Below are 24,352 nucleotides of genomic sequence, written 5' to 3'. Positions count from 1 at the left end.
AGTCACAGAGGGCCCAGGACCGACATCTGCTTCAAGCGTGGGAGACAGTGATTCCTGGCAGATGATTCTCCTTTGAAAATGACACTTGAGGATTTCAAAGCCCTGAGCTGGCCCACTTAGAATCGTGTCGGCCTGCTCCGCCCGCGGGGTCGTCGGGAGAAAAGGAAAGAAAGTGGAATTGTGTTCTGTTCTACAGGGTTCTCCACGTGCCTTTGCTTTTTCCCTCCATTTGCATTAAGCACCTATGAGATCCGAATTTGAGGACATATCGAGGAGCACAGAGCACAGACCGAAGGACATAAAAGAAAGAAAGGATAGGATGCAAAGGAGTGAGCCAATTCCATTCTGGAACTTTCCTGAGATGGCGATTTGGATTAAAAAAACTACCGTTAACACCATTGCTTTTAAGCTTTCTTTCCTGCCTCCATTCCTGGAGAAAAAGTTTTAGAAAAATTTGCAAAGAGAAGATGAAAGAGATAGGCGGACGCCTTCTGCGTTGCTCTCTTAGCTATAAGCTTCCTGAGTAGTTTCAAAGACACAGGTTCTAACACCTGCCTCAAAAGGCGCTAATGATTCTGTGTTTAATCCTGCCACCCTGTTTTCTCCCTTGTCTTCAGTGGCTGGCATATTTTTAGAAAAGACACAACCAAAGACTTGATTGAGAATACAAAATAATGATGGTGAAAAAGCTCCAAATGAGATGGATGAGATTTTTTTCCTTTCGTCTTCCTCGCGGATAAAAAACGTTTACCTGTGTCAGAAAAGAGAAGTAAAAATCTGCTTCCAGACAGGGGAAAAAAAAAACAGTTTTTTTTGCAGGACATGCTGTTCATATTCTGACAACCATTTCTTTCTACTGGCTGTTGTAATAGCACTGCAGAATATCATTTCTCATTCTAATGACGTACGTTGTTCGTCTTAACTGTATAAAACGGCATAGGCAGGACTCATCCTTCAAGCTTCCTGGGAGGAAGCTGATGCTTTCTCACTCTCTCATTACATCAAATTCTGGGCCTGGTATAAATAGAAAAGGGAGTAGAGGGCATATCCTCTGAGTGCAGAACTAGTCTATACAATCAAAGATGACTTTCCAATGTTTTAACCATTAGGGGAAGATGATTGTGAACCGTTAATTTCTAAGGATCCAGAATTAAAATGGCCACAATTTTCAGAAATACATTGGTCTTTCCAGTTCCTAATATATCCAGCCCAGTGGGAATGCCGAAACCAAAAGACTCAAACCTTAACAGAATCTTTGGTATATGTCCAAAAATACATCCTATTTCTGCTCTTCACTAGGCCAGATATTTAAGCAACTTTCTCCGTTCCGGGTGAGTGCGCCCCAGCACATAGGAACTCCAAGCAAAGCCTTCTTCTACCCCACCAGGTCCCCGAGGACTCTCGGAGTGGCAAGCAGCCAGTGGCCAGCGTACCTAGGATGTCGAAGCATGCTCCACTCTCCAGCCTGTGTTTCCTGTACAGATTCTTCAGGACCTTGGCGCTGCCAAAGCGTTTGAAACGGCTCTTTACGTTATTGTAGAACCATTCCAGAGACTGGGTTCTCAGGAGCCTGAAGAAAACACAGAATTAGAAAACAGAAAATTCCAATTACGAAACAGGATTATTGAATGGTGGATGGCAAAGTTTGCCACAATATTTTGTAGCTCCTTCTGTCAAAACGTGGCGTTTACTTCTTTACTCCTTGAATCTGGGCTGGCCAATGTGCTCTGACCACAGAGAGTAATGGAAGTGATGCTGTGTGAGTCTTGAGCCTTACAGCTTCCTCCCTTGCTGCTCTTAGAAGTCCTGCAACTCATCACCATGTGAGCAAGCCCAAGCTAGCCTTTAGGATGATGGGAGACACTTGGTCCAATCACCCCTCCTGCCCCAGCTGGTACCCAGCCAAGCCCCAGACAGGTAAGCAAGGTCATCGACTTCCAGTTGACTGGAAATGCATGAGTGACCCTAGATAAAACCAGTAGAAGTACCATGTACCTGAGTCCCTCCCAAGAGCAAGCCGATAAATACTTGCCATTTGAGCCACTAAGTGATGCATCTTTTTAATAGCAGTCTTTATATTTGATACTGTTTCTGCATTAGCAACATTTCTAGTTCAGCTTGGGAAAATAAAAAGCGCAAGTAAGACACTGGGCTCTTTGGAAAAAATTCTCCAGCCTCTGATTCATCCAACCTGAAGCACCATGGGAAAGCAGTTTCCTGGTCAATGCTGTAACAAAACACTGTACAAGTCTGTACAAAACACTGACATGATTCTTTCTTCTTCTGCCTGACAAGAATGGACTTCTAGGTCCTTCTCACTTTGCGGTAGCTTTTGTTGTTGTTTTTCTGACTATGAAAGTAATGATGCATACTCTTTTTATAGAAAATTCGGAAAAGCAAAATGAATATAAATGCTTCTGATTCAATGGAAGAATAAGCACACACATAGCTGCTCTTCTTCTCCAGATGCCAGTGAAATGTGAGAAGATATCCAATGGGAAAGAAATCTATAAAAATCAAGAATGGGGACGAGAGCAGAATCAGAACATTGTCCCGCAAATCAGATGGCAGAGCTGGGACCTGTAGACTGAGAGGTCCAATGAGGAGTTGGTGGGTGCAGAGAGCAGGCCTGGAATATGAGATAGCATTCAGGAAGCCAACTTAATGGTTGTGTAGACAATAGTGAGGCCTCTTGGTCCCTGTCCCTATTCCCAAACAAATGGACAATTTATCCTAAGTCAAAAATAGAAAACATTTCTCTAAGAACATTGAACGATCTACTGGCAGAGGACTAGGAATTAAATGTGGGAGTTATCACCTTGGAGTGAAGCCCTCCTTTGTTTGGCACTAGGGGAGTCCCCACATGCCGGCCCATCAGATCCCATTTCCCCTTTCCAATAGAATATAGTATATACATTTACATCACCAGTATCATTGCTATGAATAAAAATAAACACCATAATTTGAGTGTTTGCTCTGTCTGAGGCACTGTGCCAAAAGCTTTCCTTGAATCATGATTTAATTCTCATGGGGGATAACTCAATGTGTAAGCACATCGATGCAGGGGCAGGTTAGAAAGGCCCAGGCCCTGGCATTTGCTAGCTGTGTGGTCTTGAGCAAAGTAATTAATCCCTCTAAGCCTCAGCTTTTTCATCTATAAAATAGTGGTGATGACGGTGACAACTTTATTAGGCTGCTTGAGGATTAAATGATAGAACACAAGCAGTGAAGTATCTGGCACCATGTAAGGGCTCAATAATTTTTTACCACAGCTCTACAAGGATGAGTCCCACTTTTGTAGATAATAAATAGAAACATAGTGAGGTTGAGTGCCTTTCCCAAGAGAGCAAGTACCTGGGTGGGGATCAAAGATCGGAACTCAACCACGCACTTGCACTCGTCACAGACACCCAGTGTGAAGAACCATTGGCTCTCTTCTATGTATTTTCCCCAAGGCTGGCCCCACCCCCTGGCGGCCACGTGGTCACATGACCTAGACCTGCCAATCAGGGTTGCAGTGGGGGCTTTTATTGTTGCTGTTGGGAAGAGGCTCTTCCTTTCTGCTGGGCTGGCTTCACAGTGGAATGAAAGGCTGGGGCTGCCGGGGCCACCTTTGCCATCACTTGGGGGATATTCGTGGTTTTCTGATCAAAAATAGATTTGACGGTGGGAAGGCACAGAATCCTATGGATAGACTCTGAACACCTGGATCTACTCAAGCCTCAGGTCAGCCCTTGGACTTTTCCATGACATGAACCCAAAACTTCCCTCTTTCTTTTAAGCCTTTTTGAGTTGGGTTTCTATTATTTGCAGCCGAGAGTCCTATGACTTCAAGTACGTCATAGGATGAGCTCCCTGTTCCTTGGCTATACCAGAACTCTACGGCGTTCAGAGTACGTTAATGACCTCTAGAATAGAATGCTTCAGCTTGCTGAAGTCATGGAGTGAAATCAGGGCACCGCTGTGGGGCATGGGAGGATGACCCGCAAAACCACAGCCTCGTTAGGGGAGCAGAAAGCTTTTCCTAAAATCGTGATGTGTTCTGGATTATGTTTTGACTTAGAGTGAATGTAGAGAGCTTTTCTGGAGGCCCCAGGGAAGGCTCGGTCATGATCACTCTTATTTGATATTACTGCTTTTATTTAACTTATTTAGAATTCATGGCTCATAGGATGCAGGTGGTTCATGGGGCAGAGGCGTGGGGACAGGGCTGTGAGGATGCCCCCAGCCAGGGTGGACTGGATACGTGTGCTGCAGAGCTCCCTAACCCACCTGCAGGCCCTCGTCTTCCATCGGAACAGACACAACTTCAGGCAAACGCAGATGAGAAGGAAAGAGCCTTGTGTCAGCATCCTGCTGGGAAGGGTGGCACAGTGGGTGGGACACTGCATCTGCACACGGGTCCCCTCATTGGTTCGTTCACCAATTCTTCCATTCCCTATTTATTGAATGCCTCATGTGGCGGGCACTGCACTAGGGATGTGGGGGAGGGGTGTGGACAAAACAGATGAGGCGGAATCAAAGCCAAGCCAAAGGCGTCTTGGGAATGGTGGGACAGTGTGTGTTCCACAGGCCGTGGGTTCTGGATCATTCCCACAGACGTATGGGAAATTGGAACCAGCCTGCTTTATGTCTCAGGCATTTTCTTTAATGATGCCCAAACTGCTGCTACTTCTCAGCTGCTGTAAACACGTAGGAGACACTTTCCTGGTGAGGAGACTTGTAGTGGAAATCTTTGAACCTGAACTGTCCAGAGGGACCCTGCTTCAGTTTTTTAAATTACCCCAAGGTCTCCCTAAGGGCGCTCACACAAAGATTCTTAGTTCTGTACAGTTTCACAAACTTAGGCATGATAATCTCTCTAAATACTAAAGCTTTATAACAATCAGCAACAAACCTTCGAAATTCACCAATCACAATGTGGTCAGAACTGATTACTTGGAACTACAGTTTCTTTTTCTGTAAAATGAAATATGTTGGGCTTTCTAAGGCTGGAGGAAGAATTAGATAACTCAGCCTCATCCGACTCCCTCCTCTCTTCTCGAAAGCACACACCTTTACCTGAGCACTTCACAGCACTGATTTAATTTGTTATTTAAGATCTGTCCTCACCGCTAAGTTAAGTGTTCATTAACAGAAGGAGCTTTTGCAGGCACACTTCACAGTTTGTACAATTACACTGTATCTCCTAAGATGATCTCTGCAAAGAGAACAGATTATATTGCTTTTTCTTTTTTCTTTTTTTTTTGCAAACCCAAAGCATAACCACCTCTTAAGCTCTTATCTTCCTTGGCTTTACAGGAGGATTTTAAGTCTGCGGTGGATGAATTATTATTTTCATGGTTGACTCAAAAGACATAAATTTCCTTTATACTCTCTCCTGCCTGCAGTTTTTCATTTACTCTATCTTCTTTCTTTTCAGTGACTGTAGGCACTGACTCTAGGCACCACGTGGCACAGCCTTCTGCATTCTCCCAACGAATACTGTGTGGGACTCCACAGTGATCTCTGACCCATACATCGGCCCATTATTTTTTTTTTCTAATTCCCATCAGGGACCAATGGTCCATTAGCCAACAGGAGCATCTCCATGGCAGCATGTTAGCTTTGACAAAAGCAATGTGCTGCAAGACTCTGAGGAAGGTAGGCTGCACTGGGATTGGAGAACGTGTCCAAGTCCAGGCTGGGCCAGCAGCGCGTGCTGTGTCACCTTCGTGGGCTCAGCTACCGGACACCATGCCATCTCTCTGCATGGACTCTGACGAAGACTCTGTACCGTCCTTAGAGATAGTCTATTGGTGGGGCAACTCTCTGGGCAGCCAATGCCCAAGCTGAGAAGGGCTGGACAATGACCCTCATCGCCCCTGTTTGGAGCTTTGTGCCAGACTCACTGAGAGATCAAAACTGTGTTGGAACCCTTCCTAGTCTAACTCAGGGCCCAGGCCCAGGAAAATATCTCAGTGTAGCCTTATACTTTTCATTCCCACAGCTTTCAGACTTCTGGGGAATCACTCAGCCCCTGAAGCAGTCCAGCTCCTGAGGTATAAAACCATGACACCACCAAGTTTTAGGAGTTACAGGTGGGCATGGAGAAGGATATTTCTCCAGCTAAGAGAAGTTTTCAAGAAGAAAAGATATTGGGGATGGGGAAATGTGTCCTACCAGATTTTAAAATAAATTACAGATATTTAATAATTAACACAGTGTGGCACAGTAAAAATGTAACTATAAATAGGAACAAACCTGGAAAGAAATGTTCAAAATGTATCTGTTGACATTTCTCAATAATGATATTATGGGTAACTTTTCTTTAATTTTTCAAATTGCATGAACCTACTATTTTGTAAACAGAAAAGGGTGATACTGCATCTTTGTGCAGTTTTCCAAGTAAAGGAAGAATGACTGTACCGTCCTGGAGTGTGTCAGGAAGGCTCGCAGCCATAGAGAAGACGCCAGCCCCCTCACCAACTTGTGCGCGATACTGGGAGAGTGAATAATTCCTCTCTTTGCACCTCGGTCTCATCATTTTCAAACAGTGTTTACAAAATCTACCCTGCAGGTTGTAAAATTAAAGACGAAATCCCAACGTGTCTATTATGATGCTAGTACGTAAAAGGAATGCATCCAAGAGGGAGTAGGGAGACAGGCACAAAGTAACATGGTCAGAAAAGAAATCAACAAACTATATAGATACAACTTGATTACAGTTGATGCAGAACATAAAAATAAAATTAAAAAAGACCAAGTTGCTTATATGGATTTTAGAGTCATAAGAGTTCACTATATATCCTGGCAGTAAAAATAATTGACAAACTATATCCACCTTTTTTTTTTTTTTTTTTGGAAGACAGAGGGGTTGCCATGCTTCACAATTCTCAGAAATGATTTCCAGGATCGTAGGGAGCACCCATTAGTTCAATTCAGTCACATGTTTTTGAGCATTTTTCATTGCCAAGCCCAGTGTAAGGTACTGGGGTTATAAAGGCCAGTAAACCCAATTGCTGCTTCAAGGAGCTCACAGTTTAACAGAGAATGATGCCTCCTGGCTTGGGCAGGGTGGTGTGGTGTGATGGTCACACAACTAACTGGGATAAGGAATAGAGGAAGAAAATCAGGTTTGGAGAGAAGGTGGCAAGTTCAGTCAGGGCACTTGGATTTGGGATGGCGACCGCATCTCAGCTGGCAATACTTGGCGGGCATTTGGATATACTAGTCTGGGGCTGAGGGGGCCAGAAATCTGGACTTGAAATGTAGACTTGGGAGTTCTTGGTCCACTCAATCAAGTAGTACTCAATCAAGCCCACGATCGGTGTATTGGAGGCATAAATCATCATTACCTTTATTTTGTGAAGAAAGTGCAAACAGGTGATTTGCTGCTATGTCACTCACTGACTGACTTGAATCAGACATGATTTCTGGCTGTAGGTCTCACTGTCGGGTCAGTGTCTTGACGTCTGATTGGAAACCCCCGTTAGTGTTCTTATTGCAAATTAAGGCATTTGCTTCAAAGTTTAAGCAAATAGAAAGCCCCATGAATCAAGGAATCTGAAGAAACTCTAAAATCACTATATTGTTTCTCTTAAAAAAAAACCCAACATGTTGTGAATCCTAATCACTTCAAGGCACTTGTTGTGTAAGCAGTTTTCTAATTTTTTTTTCTATGACGTGAATAAATTTGTAAACATAATACATTCTCATTAGAAGACAGGCTGGAGTCACGTAACTCAATGCAAGAACAGTACTAAAATCATAATCACATGAAAGCTTCGCCCAGGAATGCCAGACTGATTTTGGTTCATAAATAATGAATAATAATAATAAAATTGCAAGAAGAAAGGCACTGCCCCCATAAGAACTGCTCAGTTCCTGGCCACTAGTGACAAAGCCAGGCTTCCTCAGGCTATCGGCCCCAGAGTGGCAGGGCGCTTGTGCAAACTGAGTTCGCTATAGGTGAGCCTCGCAGAGACTGTGGAGATCTCGCTGCTTCTGGTATGGTCTTCAGACCAGCAGTGTGAGCACCTTCTGGAAGCTTGATAGAAATGGGCAATCGCAGCCTTCCATCCTCACTCTGAGACCTGCTAAACCTATCTGCATTTTAGCAAGTTTCCCAGGTGATGACGACATTCATCAAAGCTTCATAAGACAAAAGTAAGCTAAATGAATTTATCACCACCAAGCCAATATTACAGGAAATGTTGGAGGGACTTCTTTAAGAAGAAAAAATGAATCAAAAACAGAAATAAAGAATGGTAACAACTACACTCCTATCAATAAGTACCTTAAATGGAAAAGAATTAAGTGCTCCAACCAAGAGACAGAGTGGCTGAAAAGTTAAGAAAATAAGACCCCTACATATGAAAAGAAAGGGGATGGAAAAAGATATTGCTTTGATGGACCTAGAAGGTATTTAAGTCAGACAGAGAAAGATAAACACAATATGATTTCACTTATATGCAAAATCTAAGGAAGAAAAAGAACAAACTAATCAAAAACAGACTCACAAACATAGTGGACTATTTGGTGTTGGGCAGAGGGGAGGGGGGCTTGGAAGGCTGGGAGAATGGGGTGAAGGGTTAAAAAAGTACAGATTGGTAGCTGATGGATGGTCACGGGGATGGGGAGCACGGCATAGGGAATGTGGTTACCTTTAATACGTTGGCTAGGTGGAGGGTCAGGGGAGGGAGGGAGCAATTGGGGGGATCGTTCTATGAACTATAGAGATGTCTAACCAATGTACTGTATACTTGAAAGTAATTAAGATAAATAAATTTTTAAAAAAGCTTGATAAGAACTGGTCTAGCAAGATTAGCTGGTTGTTTTCTGAATCCACATGATTATTTTTTTTCTTTTAAATTTTGACCACAATCTATTTAGGTAAGACAAGAGACAGAACAGCTGACTTGCCTCGCCGCTTCCCATTTTCCAAGGAAAAAGAAGTGGACCTGGTGATAAAAAGTTTTGCAGAGGAATAGAATTAAAATGGTGCTCCCAAATCCAGGTGCATTAGTTACCAAAAAAAATAAAATACTAAAAATACCATTGATGCAAATTCAAACCGTTATACACAGCAAAGTCCCCAAACAACCTATGACCAAATGCTGCTGGCTGGGGACCACCCTTGGAGAACCACTGAGTTCAAGGACAGGTTTGGCATGTCACGAAGAGCACACGAAGATATTACTGATTCAAAGTTGTGGGAAAAACAATAGCATGACAGTCAGGTGGCTTGAAAAATAAGACTCCTTCACCCCTAACAGCACGAAGGCCCCTGAGCACTGAGTCAGAGCAATCAGTTTTGAAAAATCAACAGAGGTTAGATGAAAAAGAACAGCCCTCACGCTGGGACCCCTGAGTGTGTCATTGGGAATTTGCAGACAGACACGGCCAGGAGGCTGAAAGTGTCATTTTCAGTTGATACGTGACAATTGCCATTAATGTGAAGCATCTTGCTAGGGGTGAGAAGCTGGAGTTGACAAATAGCAAGAAGGAAGAAAAGCCTGGAAGAGAAGTCTGTGTGAGAGCTGCTCCTGGGTCCTCTATGCACGATTTCTCTAATCCGCACAAAACTAGAGGGAGGCAGATGGGGAAACTGAGGCTGAAGGAGGTTCAAGAAGCCCAAGGTCACACAGTTGGTAAGTGGCAGGACTGCAGGTTGATGGCAGCTCCCTCTGGCTGCAAAGCCCCTGTGTCTTTCCTGGACCACACAGACCATGGATATTATGTGAAAACTCTCACCCTGTGTTTCCCATATGCCAGGCAATGTTCTAAGTCCTTTATAACAATTACTTGTCTAATCCTCACAACCACTCTATGGAGCAGGTACTCAAGAATCCCATTCCACAGAGGAGGAACTGTTTATACCAGCCCTGGCCATGACAGTGACCAGTTCTGCTCCTTCTTCCAATGAAATGACCAAATGTGGAACCTCTGTCTTCCTCAGACAGAGCCATTCATAGTTGTAAAACTCAAAAGATGTGAAAGTCACTCAAAAGGGCCCCTAGTGCCATGGAGGAGCCTGGCCCGCGTGAGTCTGTGATTTGGTTTGTGTCCACAGCTGGCACTCAGCCCTCTGAGTCTCTGGATCCCTTGGTGTCAAGCTCTGAAGGACATGGATTTCCATGGGGACGCAGCAGGTTAAAGATAACTACAAATTCTTTGCTATCCCTCCCCTTGAAAGGTGGAGTCTAAATTCCCTGTCTCTTTGAATCTGTGCTGGCCTTGGTGACCTGCTTGCCCCTCAGAATGGGCAGAATTGATGTTCTGGAATTTCCGAAGCTAAGTCATAGAAGTCCTATACCTCCCTTCTAGATTGCCGGGAGCACACCGTCTGGATGCCCCGGGCTGCTGTGGAGAGGAGGAGCTGTTCTGAGACTGTCGTGCTGGAGAGGCCATGGGCAAAGGTCACACCAGAAGCCCCAAGTACAGGGAGCGAGAAAGCTGGCTGGCGGCTCTAGCACGGTCGTTAAGTGCCTCCAGCCGAAGCCCCATTTTCAATCAAGAGAAGTACCCGCGTTTGGCAATGACGTCTCCTGATCAAATGACAATCTTAAATAATTTTTAATGATGTGCAATTTACAGAAACTTCTTTCACAGGGTGACTGGTGTTGTTAAAAAAAAATTCCAACACTTCCAAATTTGGATAATGTTATACTAAGCAAAATTCAGGAATCAGCATACAAATATGATGTGATTTTTATTACACACTATTGATATTGCATGCTGTTTGAAACTATGTTGGAGGAAGTTTCTACAGGATTTAAATCATCAGACTATCTTAGAACCAAATCACTAGCTGCTTTTTGTAAATTAAATATATTCACAGAAAACAACTTTTCTCAAGTTAAAAATCCAAAATCTGAAGCCCTTTTGTTTAATCTTCATATCTCCATTTCAGTGTGAAATTAGAACATCTCCTTATAACCTCCTTAATTTCTATTTGACATGTACTTTTCCTCATAATAATTGGTACTCTCATCCAGTAATTCATACATGTCTAATTTCGTTTGCACTTATTTTCAAACTTGCTACGGAATCCTTGTTGGCAGAGCCACGTGCCTCGGGATCTGTGGACAGACCCCAGCTGCCCGCCCCTCCAGCTGCATTCTGCTCACCTCACCTTCCCTGGATCCGGTCAAATTCTTTCCTCATCCCGGACTCCCCAGAACATCCCGGCCAGCCCTGCCCCAAATCCCAAACGCCCACTGGGGCCAGCCCTCCTCTAGGATTGAGCACCCCTGCAAAACCCCAAACAGGGACAAGAGTACAAGGAGCAGTGCGTGGGCTGACCCGGCTGTTCTGAGTCCAGCCTCAGACCTGGCTCTCCTCTCCCTCTGTGGCACCCCCAGAGCCAGCCCTGGCCGTGACAGTGACCAGTCTTGCTCCCAAACTTGGGAGGTATGTTCATTTCTCTTGTTAAAATTTTACGTCCATCAAAAAGACTTTCAGAATCACTTTCTCTCGTTTATTGAAGCTTGAGATTTTCAATTAAAAATGAGAGAACAAAGAAGATGTTGAAAATTTCATTGATGAATGTGCTTCTATTAAGGCCAGGAAAGTAAAATTATAATACGTTTTTGGTTTAAATAAATTATTTAAACTTAAAATAATGTCATGAGTTGAATATGCCTACTTTTCAATTTTTCGGTATTTTTTTTCAGATTTAAATATTCTAGAAAAATTAATCATTAAAAATCCTTTTATAAGGGGACATGCATTTCCTTTGGTCTTTTTACAGAGACTTTCTACTGGATCCTGACTTTAGTTAAAATTGTTCTATCTTGTTCTTTATGATTTTTTTTGGATTAATTTTGATTTTTAAACATACTGCATTAAAATCTTATTTATCTTGATTTTTAGTTTTTTTGTCCTTCGAGGCGAGTGACATATCAGCACCTTTGACCCTGGGGTTCCATGGTGGCAGAGAAGTGCCTAGTGGGAGACAGCTGTGCCAGTGGAAAAGGGAAAAGTGCCCAGTGAAGCAGGTGATCCCAGGAAGAGGGGGTGGTGCCCAGGGAGTACAGGAATGGTACCCAGGGGAGTATGGCGGTGGATGGATGTGGTGGTGTCCAGAATATACTGGGGATGAGGAACAGCGGAAAAAAGGTGGGAAAAAATCCACGGATTCCACGGGTTAGTTGTTGAGACTTGTGCCCTAGATAGTCCCACGAATCTATGGGGCTGAGATGCAGAGATGAGTGTTGAAGAAGGCTAAGGCCCTGCTCTAGTAGTTAGGGAGAAAAGCCAATGAAACACCATTACCTAAAAATGTATCTAAGAATACATTTCTGAAATGGCCTGGAGGTGGATGTGTCAGGGTACACTCTGTGCCTTCTAGGACTTTCCCAGGTGTCATTCATGGGGCTTGGGCACAGCAGCACCTCTTCTTTGCATCCATTCTGGCCTCTGCAGGACCTGCCCAGCTGTATCTGGCCCTCAAGGAGCCATCTCATGCCTTGAGGCCACTGGCACTGACCTTGCCTTGAACTTTCCTATCTCTCAGCTGGTCTCCTCAGCTCTGGGCTCCACTCTCATGCTTGATTCATTCCTCTCTGTGAGTGTCATCCATATTCAACCAGGCAGTTGTCAAGCCTGGGGGACAGGGAATGAAATGGTTTCTTTTAGCCTCAGCTGTTCGGAGGCAGGAATAAATGTCATTTGAATATGGCTTTTCTTTTACCTTCTTATTTATAAAGCTGTCTGGGACTTCTTTCATTTGTCAGAATCAACTTGAAGTGAGTAAGAGAATTTAACTGAGTTTATCTGAAGAGCTCGTGTTCTTGCTCTAGATGCTGCAATTTGTACACAGAGCCACACTGGCCCAGATGAGATGTCTTCGTCCACTCTCTGTGCTGATCTGTGTGATCTGGGGACTGAGACAGCATAGAAGCATCAGCACGTACAGATCCCAACCTCATCACTCAGTGTGTGGCCTTGAAGACATCCGTTTATCTTTCTGCATCTCACCTCTCTCATCCTCAGAATACAAGTGATCACAACTTCCTCCAACCAAATTTCCAGGGCCACACAGTTGCATCTGACATCTCACCTCTGTAGTTCTGACACACCGATGTGTTCCAGTTTTGCTTCATGCTTGCTTTAAGAAATGGGTACAATTTCCACATTTTTGGTTTATGCATCTGTTTCATTAATGGTAACATTACATTCTATAGTAAGGTGTTTGCTCTTTAAATTAAGCAAACTGGTTGTTGCTTAATTTAAACTGGTTCAAGCTGGTTGTTGGAAAAAGAGGATGATTTGATTACTATTAAAATCAGCAGATTCTAGACTTTTGTTATAATATATATGCAATGTATTGCTGTGAAAATTAAAAGGCAAGGATGTTGCTATATTAAATGAATGACTAAAGTATCATAAAAACGTCACTTTTTTCATAGTAAAATGCTTACATTGAAGTTGTTTGGGCTACCGTGTAATTAACATCTGCCACTTATTGAGCTAGGTCTTTTTAATCCTCAAAACAAAACTGTAAAAACAAAGGCTACATATCTGGTCAATGATGAAGCCAATATCTTCTCTTTTTTTGCCTGTTAATTAAAAAAAATTGATAGATGGTTCCCCGTTTTACATGAAGGCATCCAAGCACAGAGAGGTTATGAAATTTTCTCAGAATCACGCAGTTATTTGTGGTAGAGTCAAAGTTGTTTCCCGCATTCTCAGTTATACAGATTAGATGAAGCCTTTTCTAAACTGTGTGTCCTCCCTCCCTCCCTCCCTTCCTCTCTCCTGCCTTCTCTCCTTCTTGCTTCCATTCTTGCCTGCGCCTGTCCCTTTGACAATGCAGAGCCACACAGGGAAGCACCAGGGTGGATCAGGGCAGGGGCAGAGGGAGTAAAAGGTGAGAGCCTTTACTGTAGGTGGCTTCCACAGGAAGGAATGGGGGTGGAAGTTTAGGATCAGCTAGTCTGAATAATTTCAGTGGTCTCTGGGGCACAGGGTTTGTCCCTAGTTGTCTGATACCAGATTCTGAGGTGATTAGGGCAGGGGAATAGTGGCCCTGAGTGTGAGAGCCTGATAGAGAAGGTGGTGGGGGTGTGGGCTCTGGATTGGTTGGTTTGCATTTGAAAGGTGCACAGGCAAGTGGTTCACTATGTTTAGGAATTAATTAGCAGTCTCTCCAGGGTCAGCAAGGCCCCAGATGTCAAAGCATCAAATATAGAAATTAGAAAATACAGCTATTATATCTCTCCCTTTAGCAGCCCAGAGTCTATGATTTATAATCAGTGTTAACTTCCTCATCTTCCTGCCCTCCAAAACCATCCCATGTTCATTCTGCCGAAGTTGCTCTTCCTGAGGTTCCAAGGCCTTCCTGCTAAGTCAAAGGGCCACTTCACAGATCCTCGCTCATGTGCTACTTCAGCTGATAGTTTAAGCATTTGACTCCTTCACTGTTTCTGAAATGCTCTTCCTCCTTGGGCTGCCATGATACTCTGACTTTCAAAATGCTCCTTTCACCTCTGACTCTCCTTTCTCAGCCTCAGTGCTTTGTAGAGACTCCTTTCTCTTCTGCCCGCCGTTGAATGACAGCACTGTTAGACCGCCCCCAACCCCCATCTCTGAACCCTCCCAATACGAGGAGTGGCATGAACCCATGGATGCCCCTGCAGCTTCAGCTGGCACCTCTTCTCAGTCTATCTGCCAAATTCCTGACCCCTCTGATTGTTGGATATCTCCACTTGTCTCTCGTCTCTCAGCTCAAACGCAACATGTCTTGAATTCAACATTGTCCTTTTTCACAGAAACCTAGTTGTGATCCTACACCCCCGAGCTTAGGGACTTCATCTCTGACTCACCCCTCTCTCTTACAACCACAGCTAAGTAATACGTGAGCACTGCAGCGTTTTCATGTTGACTGAAACCATATTATTGCCTCGCGTCTCTGCTGACACGTTCCTTCTAGCTGCCATCATCTCCCACTTCAGCCTCCTAACTCGTCTGCTCAGCCCAGTCTCTCCCCCTCATTCTTTTAAGGTACACTCCATGCTGAAGCCAGATGACTATTTCACACGTGGGACACTGACGTGGTCAGTTTTGCCTTTTAGAAAGATGGCTTCCACGTAAGTCAGCAGAAAGGCAGAACATTCTATGATGGCATTCCAGGTCCTCAGACTCACCTCCTGCTGTTACCTTGGCATAAAACTTATTATAAAGTGACAGTCAATTTTAGAAGGGGCTTGCCATCGAGACTTGAAATGCAGACACTCATTCGGTTTAGCATCTGGTAGAGATAACGGGAATGTTTTTTTGATCCCTGCCCCTGCTTTAGATGATAATGGTTCTGACCTTGATGGTTTCAGTTAGCTTCGTTCAGGGATACCTATAATTTTTGCCCCGGCCACAGACATCATGCTGTCTGAAGACCTTGGCCTTGCCCCTGCCATTTCCTCTGCTACCTCCTCTCCTCCAGAACAACTCCTGCTCCTCATCTTATTCACGCTAGTCATGAGCTGTGTTCAGAAGACCTCCCAGACTGGGGAGGAGTCCCTCTGTGCTTTCACAGTCCCCTTTGCCGACTCCTAGTAGGGTGTTTATTATATCACATTAAAATTTCCCGTTTTCTATCTCATGTTCTTATAGGCAGGATCAGCCATATAATCTGTAAGGCCCAGGGCAGAAATAAAATATAGGTCCTCTTGTTAAAAAGTTATTAAGAATTTGAAGACAAGAAGGAACAGAGCATTAAACCAAGCTTGGGGCCATGAAGTGACTATACGTCTATGAAGGTGGCTCTGCGCATGGGGCAGGAACTGTCATATTCTTTGTTGGATCTCCAGATACAACAGCTCAGCCTGGTACCTGGTACCCAGCAGGTATTCGGTAACTTGTGTGCAATGGAAAAATATGTGGGTATCACAACTCATTGCCACCCGCCCCCATCACCGTTCAGTTGAGATTGTGGGCTGCAATAGTACAATATATTGTAGTACAATATATTGATAAAGCATGTAAAAGGTGATAGACACATCAATTATAACACAGGTCAACAAAGTTAACCTGGATTTACCAGACAGATGCTTTAAAAAAAGCCAGTTATATACTGTTGACAAGAGACATGACGAAAAAAGTATAGAGAAGATTAAAAATGAAGGAAAAGGTCAGAGAGCACCAGGTGAACACAAAGAAAGAGAGAAAAATCAAACCAAACAAAATTCAAGAAAAACCCATCAAATTGATGGTTATTTTCCCGTTGATAAAAGGAATAATTCATAATGGAGGTAATAAAAATGACATATAGAAAACAAAATATTAGAAAAACAAAAAGAAATTTTTAAAAAACTACAGTGGGAGATTTAAAAAGCTCTCTCATTCTTTGACAGATCAAACAGACAAATGTAAACAAGAACAGAGAGAAAATGAATATTAGCAGCTTGGTTGGAAATATACATACAAATAAAAATATGCATAAAATGCACTATGGTAGAAAAGGTACATTTTTTTCCTCCAAATATACAAGGAAGATTCATAAAACGGAATCACATCCCAGACATGAAGAAAGCTTAATGGAGTCCCCAAAGCAGATAAACTGTTCAGACAAAATTTTCTGATTTTACAAAGGGAGGCATAAATAACAAACATGTAATCATGAAAATTCAAACCACGTGTAAATTAGATCTCTACCTCTTTCCCATCACCAAGATTCCTCTTAAACAACTCTTTTTGCGCAGAAAGAAATAACACATCTAATTGCATTGTGGAGTTTCCTGCTGTTTTGCATTCTTGTCACATGTAGGTGAGGCTGGCACAGGGAGCCTGCGGGTCGGTGGGACATCCGATGCAGGCAGACTGTGGCATAGCCAGTGCAGCATCCTGACATGTCCACATGCTCCCTAACCCCTAAGAGCATGCTGCTTTTACTCTGTAGTTCTTCTAACTGTGACCATTTTCAGTTAGTTAGTGCTGTCAAGGGCTATCTAGGGAAGTGGTAAAACCGTAAAGGAAAGGGTGATTAATACAGAAGCTAAGGAGCGAAGCCTCTGAGGAAGAGGAAGGGAGTGTGATTGTGAAAAGCTTGCTTTCCTTAACTGAGCTATTCACTTTATTATTCTCCTTTCAACTGTAGGGATCCATTTATACACTGGAATGTATATCACATTTCACTACATTTTTAAGATTAAAAAGAAGAGTAGAGAAACATTAACTGTAGTTTAGCAATGGTTCAGCTGAGAAAAGCACTTGCACAGACATAATAATAAAGTATTGAATTATGATTAATTACCGAAAGGTAAGGGAGGGAGTGTGGGGTCGAAGATGTTAAATCCTTTTGTTCCATGGTAGGAAGTAACAGATAATCCTTGAAACTGAACAGTTAACAAGGAACAGGCATATTATCTAGAGACATGGAGGACAATTTTATCATGAACTAGAAGTGAAAGAATTAAAGGTGGTTGCTTTGGGGGGCTGGGGGTGGGGAAAGAAATGATAAAGATTATTTGAAAGACATTTTTTATAATAAACCATGACTCTTTAAACTCTGTGCATATACATCTTTAGTAAAAGTAAACACCTAAAAGCATAGAGTAAATTGTTTCATGGTGAATAATGTATGTTTTCAGGCTAGGTTGAAAAGCTAATATTACGAGACTGTCACTTTGTGGCTTGAGTTAAAACTTTCAGTGTCAGAGCTATATACAGATTCATAATAGACAGAAGTGTGACTGCTGTGCCAGGGAAGGCCATGGTACACGACCGAGTGGCTCTGATGATGAGAATGCTGACGCCGAAGGTACAAACCAGGAAAATTGGTTCACGAGATGAGGGAGGAAAGAGGCAACAGTTCCCAATCGATAAACAATTATACATGATGAGCGATTTTAAAGGTGTACATCACTGTTCTGATACATTTATTTAGAAGTAGACATTTGATTACTTCATCTATACCTCTGAAAGTTTATGTATCAATGATGGACGGAAGAATTCCACTTTTGTTCATCTTCTCACTGGGAAAATTGGGAAAAGCATTTTATTTGGGGTAATTTTATATTTAAGCAAAATAAGTTTGGGGTTTCTTTAAGTCTTTTCTAAGCATGACACTAAAGGTAGGAACCATAAAGAAATGGTTGATACATATTAGCTTACTAAAATTTAAAATTTCCAGAGAAATTTAAAAAATGATAATATTTAGAAGTGGCCAGCATAATTCCAAAGCACAAGGGCATTTGAACTGGTTTGTTCTTTCTGGAGAGGGACTTAGTAGTATGTTTACTTAATCTAGTCAAAGTGTTTGCAGGTATTTAGACTTGGAGGCAAAGATGTGCACAAGGCAGTTCTTATCTCTGGGAAAACTAATCAACTCCAAAGAAAAGACCTACTGATAGTTCTCCTAATAAAACAGTCCAGCCAGATCATTCTAGCCTGAAGCCCACCGGCCAACAAGCCCCACTGGTCTTCAAATCAGCTTTTAATGCATCACTCTTAAAGATAAACTGACACTGAATGTAGTCAATAAATAGTCATAACTTTGCACGGTGACAGATGGTTATTAGACAGTAAAGTGATTGCATTATAAGGTATATAAACATTAAATCAGTATATTGTACACCTGAAACTAATATAATATTGTATGCCAAGTATAAATTTATTAAAAAAAAAGATAAACTGAGAGTCCTGGGTCATCCAATACTTGAGTAGAGTGTCTATCATTAAAGATAAATATAAAAACAAAAAACAAAAAACCCCCACAAAAACAAAAAACACAAACAAAACCCAGGATAAAGAAACTTAAAGGCAAGCAATCTTAAAAATATATTAATAAGGGAATATATTGCAGCTATAAGGCAAGAACATCGCACTCTAAAAAGAACAGAGAAACAATAATAATTCAGAAATAAAAAACAGTATTGTGAAAATTTAGAACTTAGTAGATAAAATGGAAGATAGAGTCGAGCATACCTTTCAGAAAATTTAACAAAAGTAAAAGAGAATTCAGGGAAAAATAAAACTAGAGAATTAATCTATGAGGTCCAATATTCATGCTCTAGAAGGAACAAAGAAAATAGATGAAATAATCAAAGAAATAATTCAAGAAACTCTCCCAGGCCTGAAAGAACAGAGTTTCTAAAGTGAAATGGTTCTCTAAAGTGAAAAGAGCCCCGTACAATGGAAGAAACAAAGATGCAAATGAAAGTCCATCATTAGGACAGGTTATCATACTGGGATGAGAAAGAAGACCCCTACCACTTTCAGAGATGCGGGGAAAGCCAGGTGTAGGGGATCAAACATCAGAATGTCTTTTGACCATCCAATGGCAACATCAGAAAGCTGTTTTTTTATAGTCACAATAATAAAACACTGAAAACTGATCTAACAAAGGCCATGTTACTGGGAGAATGGTGGGAAGGGGGACATGTGTGCATGGGGAGTTTGGAAGAATAAAGCCTTTTCATAGTAAGGAATGAAAAGATAAAAACTTTTTAAAAAGTGATGTAAGTGGGCTATTTCTAAATTTGGAGATAAAATACCAGAAGAAAACTAGAGGTTGAAAATAGTTGTATTTATGAAGCAGGAACGTGGTGGAGGTAAGGGACCAGGGACTACTCCTTTTTTTATTTTTATTTTTTTTACAACAAACCAACAGAAGCAGTTGACATTTTTAAGTAGGGACATTTGTGGCTTTTGTTACAATAAAATTAAATAAATAAAAGATCCAAGGATTTAGCTCTTAGCTTTAGGACCCTGAGGAATCTCTTAATGTCCCTTCTGGGTGATGGACACAGTTATCATGCTGTGGCTGCTCTCTGAGAATCCACGCTTAAACAATGAAATCCCCGAGAACATGCATGTCCCCTCAGTTGCTGCCCATAAAACCTGTGTGCAGAGTGAGCCTGGAGTACGTCAATGTCCTTAAATTCAGGTGTGACTTTCCCACTCCCTACAGGAATAAACTAATAAGCTGCAGAGTCAGAGATGACACGCATGCAGACAAGGCAGCTGAAACTACAACACTCATCAAATCAGGGGTCTGTTGCATCAGCCACAGAATAAAAAGTTTACCTGTTCTTGTAAAGCAGTCAATAAAGAGAGAAGAAATACTTTGCCCTCATATTTTTGAAATGGAGCCGGTAGTTCAAAATATCCTTTAAAATTCTTTTCTCAATGTTTGCACAGATACTCACATGCAAAATGCTGAAAACTTATGCATTAAATAGGACAAAAATGATCCAGTTTTGCTAAAAAAAAAAAAAAATTAGTGACAACAACCAGACAACCTATAATAAAGGATTATAGTAAATAATCAACAATAGTAAGCTCTGAAATAAAGGACAAGTCAATTTCTCAATTATGAAAATTACCGGAACCGGTGGTTTTCTTTCTGCCAAGTTCTTCTACCCAGATCCAGTTCAAGTGTCTCGAGAGAGAATTAAATGCCACGACACTGGTAACAGAGCCCCCAAATCTTCACTCTGTGTCCTCACGGCCAGAAAAGCCCCCAGAGCATGAACCAAGAATCCTTCCTAGGAAGACACAGAGCTCCGGGCAGAGAGCTATCCCAGAGCGAAGGAGCAGCACAGTGCCATCATCTGTTTCTATTACCAGCTTCGGAAGGGAGGTGACAGAGAGCTGTGAAATCTCAGACAACCAAGCAGAGAAAAAGCCATCAACACGTGTGCGGCAGGGAGGGAGAGGGACCAAGGCTCATTTAAAGCTGCCCAATTTAATAAAACTTTGTGGAAGAAATGTCATGTGAATTTTTACACACGTATATGTAAAATTTCTACATGTGTAAAGATACAGATATATGTAAATATATATATATGTGTGTATATATATATATATATATATATTTACTTAATGGCTTTGCAAATTCAAGACCCTGTGATATAGAAAAGCCCAAGGCGTGGTTTCGTCTTGTGCTTCCTCATTCGTCCAACCCTCGGGTCTGCTTTGCTAAATGTTCTCAACACAAACAGGCTTCTCGGGGCAGCGAGAGCTTGCAGGGCCAGGTAGGACTGAGTGGAAGAGAAATCTCAGGGGATCACTCTGGGCAGGTCAAGCGGGCACACTTCCCTGTGGTGCATGAGTGTGTGCACGTTTTTGCCCCGTTCATGTTGACGCCAGTGTGTGTAAACGTAGCTACAGCGTGATGAGTGGACATCGCCACCGGCTAGCTGTGATCACAGGCAAATAATTTTGTTCCTATGAGCCTCAGTATCCTCATTCGTACAATGGGTATTATTCCCACCCCACCCCCACCTCGTTGAAAGGATCAAAAAAGACCACACATGTAGTGAACCAATTATAATATTTTGCATATATTAGCACCCAAATATTAGTACTGTCTCATCTACAAAGTATTATGACTAATAAGCATAAATAATGTTTTTCTATGAACACACAAATTATGAAGGAGCTATCACAGAACGTGCATTTGTAATCCCAAGTATTTGCTTGAAATGTACAACGTCCCTCCTGTCCCGCTGTGAGTCCCTTCACTTCTATGTAGGCCGGACAAATTCAGGAGGTCACCAGAACAGAAAGTTCTATAAGAAATGCTGCCTAACTGCCAGGTACAACGTCAAGTGCCAGTTCTCAGCTGGGCCAATCTGTTCTCTGTCCAAGACCAGGGTAGAATTTTCAGGTAAGATATCATTCTGGTGCTGAATGAAACAAGAGGTCTTGACTCATAATTCCTGCACATGCACGCACACACACACACCTACGAGAAGGGAACAGAACATTTGATAGGAAAGAATCGGAGAAGTGTCTCTCTAAAGGATTTTGAAGAATGTGTTTCTCCCTTTACTGTGAAGTGGTAGGTAGAATATCTGCAAGTCGTCACACTAGCTCTGGTGTGTCTGTGTGTGAGTACTTGTGCATGATTCAGAATATTCATTGGAGACGTGGGGTGTTCTGCCTACAGCCCATCACTGTTTATATAGATAGCACTTAGAGAAGGACCTGCACGATAAAGCGAAGGCGTTAAGGAGGAAAGGAAGAAATTGGCTCTTTTTTGCCCACTGCTGACTAACTGCATCCTTTGCCAGTGGATCCTTTTCTTCCAGACAAATGCATATGTGCAAAATACTGTTTACACTTTAACGGGATGTACTGCATTAGAAAAGGGTTCTTTTCCCTTTTACAGGATATAAATACAAACTTTGAAAAGGCACATGGCTTACCCATCCATTTCCATGCAAAAATCAATGGCTACTTCCTACAAAAATGGGAAAATTTATATTCTACAAATAAAACAGGAATTTAATGTACTTCTGTTCAAAGGTAAATCTAAAAAAAAAAAAGACAGCTGTTGTCGGTTAATTTGAAAAATAAGTAGAAATCGTAGTCTCTGACGGGGCCCAACACAAGTCATTCAATCTATTAAGACTTGTCATTTGGCGGTGAGAGTGTCAGCAAGTCTGACTTACAAAGCAGTGCCGTAATAAACTCAGATTGGAATTTCCAAGGTTGCTTTGACAGGTGAGAGCAGGCGAGGAACACTGGAAGATTCTGACACTTTCAGCCGAATTCCTCTAGCAACATTTCTGTTCTCATTACATCCCCAAGCTCACCTTCATCAATGTCTGCATTACCTCTTTGTCCCTGTTATCATAGAGGATCACAAATCCCCTTTCCAGTGTGCAAGTTGTTTGAACAAAAGGGACCTCCAAGTGGATTCTGCAGTGTCCCCATGCCTCTGCAGGTTTCTGCTTATAGAGAAACTCAGGAGTTCTGGGGGCCGCGATGTGGGACACTTCCTTTAGAAATGGCAATCGTGCATTTGCTATAGTCCCGCATCCTGAGTGGGAGCCTGGCCGAAGATCTCAAGAGTGGAGGTGGCAGTGTGTGTGGGGAGGTGATTTTTCTTTTATTTTAGCATTATCTACCATGGTGGACTTCAAGGCTTTGAATAGAAAGATCTATCTAGTCCATCTGTATATAGCCAAAAATATCCCTGGAGAGAAGCCTTGAATGAACTGAATAAATTGCTTTTAGAGGGGCCTTTTTCTTTTTTATCCATAGTCACCACCATTGAAACCACTGACCAGGATTCAACTAAGCACCCTTTAGAAAGTCTCAGATTTCCTGAGTTCTTGAGAGCATCACACTGCAGAGGGTAAGTGTGCCAACTGTGGAGCCAGCCTCCCTGGGTGTAAATCCACTTCCCAGCTGTGAGACCTTGAGCCAATTCCTTGACCTCTCTTTCCTTAGTTTCTGCATCTGTCGAATGGGTGCAGTCCCTCTTTTTTATGGAGCTTTTCCGAGGGTAACTGAGTGCTTTGGACAGTAATTCAGTACAGAACAAGCTCTATAGAATGTTTGCTATTATACAGAAAAGTAACTTCCCACTTCCATAAGCTCTCCCTGCTGTCGTTGGTAGTGGGATCTATTTGCAAAGGCAGTGATTCAAGGCCCAGCCTCTGAAGAAGTCGAAAGCCTCCATGGCAACGGATGAGCCTTTTTTCTGGGTGTTGGCAGGGCTGTTTATACTAAGGCACACTGATGCAGACAGCAAGGAGTTAGGACGATGGGTGGAGTGTTTTTGCTTCACCCAAACAGTAAACCAGGGGCTTTGCCAAGCTGCACAGATGCTGTATGTATCTCAGAGTACCCAGATTTTTCATATAGTTGTCATTTTGCATGGCAAAGAAAATTTTCCTCATTTCAAAGATGTTAATGCCTTTACCCAATGCTTCCTCCTTGCCTATGCTCTCAGCCTACTGCTCAGAGATGGGGAATTCAGGGTAAATCTGCCAGGCTGAGCCCCATTTTCCAGGCTGCTCTCACAGCAGCTCACCTGAGGCTGGTCCAGATACCCCTCTTCACAGTCCTTGGCATGAAATCACACGGAAATTCTGGCCTGGGATGACCACCCCTGAGGCCAGCGCTGACACAGACCCGTTAAAAACAATCTTTGATTTCTTTGGTCACTTAGAGGGGGTTTTGTTGGAGGAGAGTTGACACTGGACTCGGAATCATTTACAGAGCTCTCCCCATTGGTTTATCACGCCATCTTTGTCATATGCTAAATGTGACTTCATCCCCACAGTGTCTCCCTCATTACGCAGTGAGCATTCAGGACCTGGGAGAGGCACTGCAAGTCAGAAGAGAGGAATGGAAAACTAGCCCAGAGGTCCGGAGCGCCGGTGTCCACCCCCACTTGTCACATGCGGCTGGGTGACCATGTTCAGATCACTTCCTTTCTCTGTCCATAGTTTTCTTCTCTGAGGTACTCCATGGTAGCGTGAGTCCCATATTTTCAGCTGAACCATAAGGTTAGGATTTGACTGCCACTTGGGGTATATCCAGAGGTGAAATGGCCTGAGAAAACAAAACCACAGAGGCCAACCTTTGAAAGGTCAGTGGTTACCTATATGGTCTGAGGGCTCGGGGTTGGGGT

General features: G+C 42.6%; 1 protein-coding gene and 1 long non-coding RNA gene across 4 annotated transcripts in view; one reads left to right on the top strand and one right to left on the bottom strand.

Moving 5' to 3' along the window:
* The window catches only part of MYRIP (myosin VIIA and Rab interacting protein), a 237,842-nt gene that overhangs the window by 74,692 nt on the left and 138,798 nt on the right, over nt 1-24,352 (bottom strand). For all 3 annotated transcript variants that reach the window (XM_039837381.1, XM_039837382.1, XM_039837383.1), the window contains one exon: nt 1,434-1,570. In XM_039837381.1, the coding sequence (XP_039693315.1) occupies nt 1,434-1,570 (137 nt within the window). The remainder of the gene's footprint in view (nt 1-1,433; nt 1,571-24,352) is intronic.
* LOC120582189 (uncharacterized) lies at nt 3,527-13,188 on the top strand. The gene is made up of 3 exons (XR_005647486.1): nt 3,527-3,726; nt 11,857-11,981; nt 12,786-13,188. It is a non-coding gene; the product is annotated as an uncharacterized LOC120582189 (long non-coding RNA).

This window comes from Pteropus medius, unplaced genomic scaffold, assembly GCF_902729225.1.
Source record: "Pteropus medius unplaced genomic scaffold, Ma_sr-lr_union100, whole genome shotgun sequence".
In the NCBI taxonomy this organism is placed as follows: Eukaryota; Metazoa; Chordata; class Mammalia; order Chiroptera; family Pteropodidae; genus Pteropus; species Pteropus medius.
This window is presented reverse-complemented; position numbering and strand designations above follow the sequence as displayed.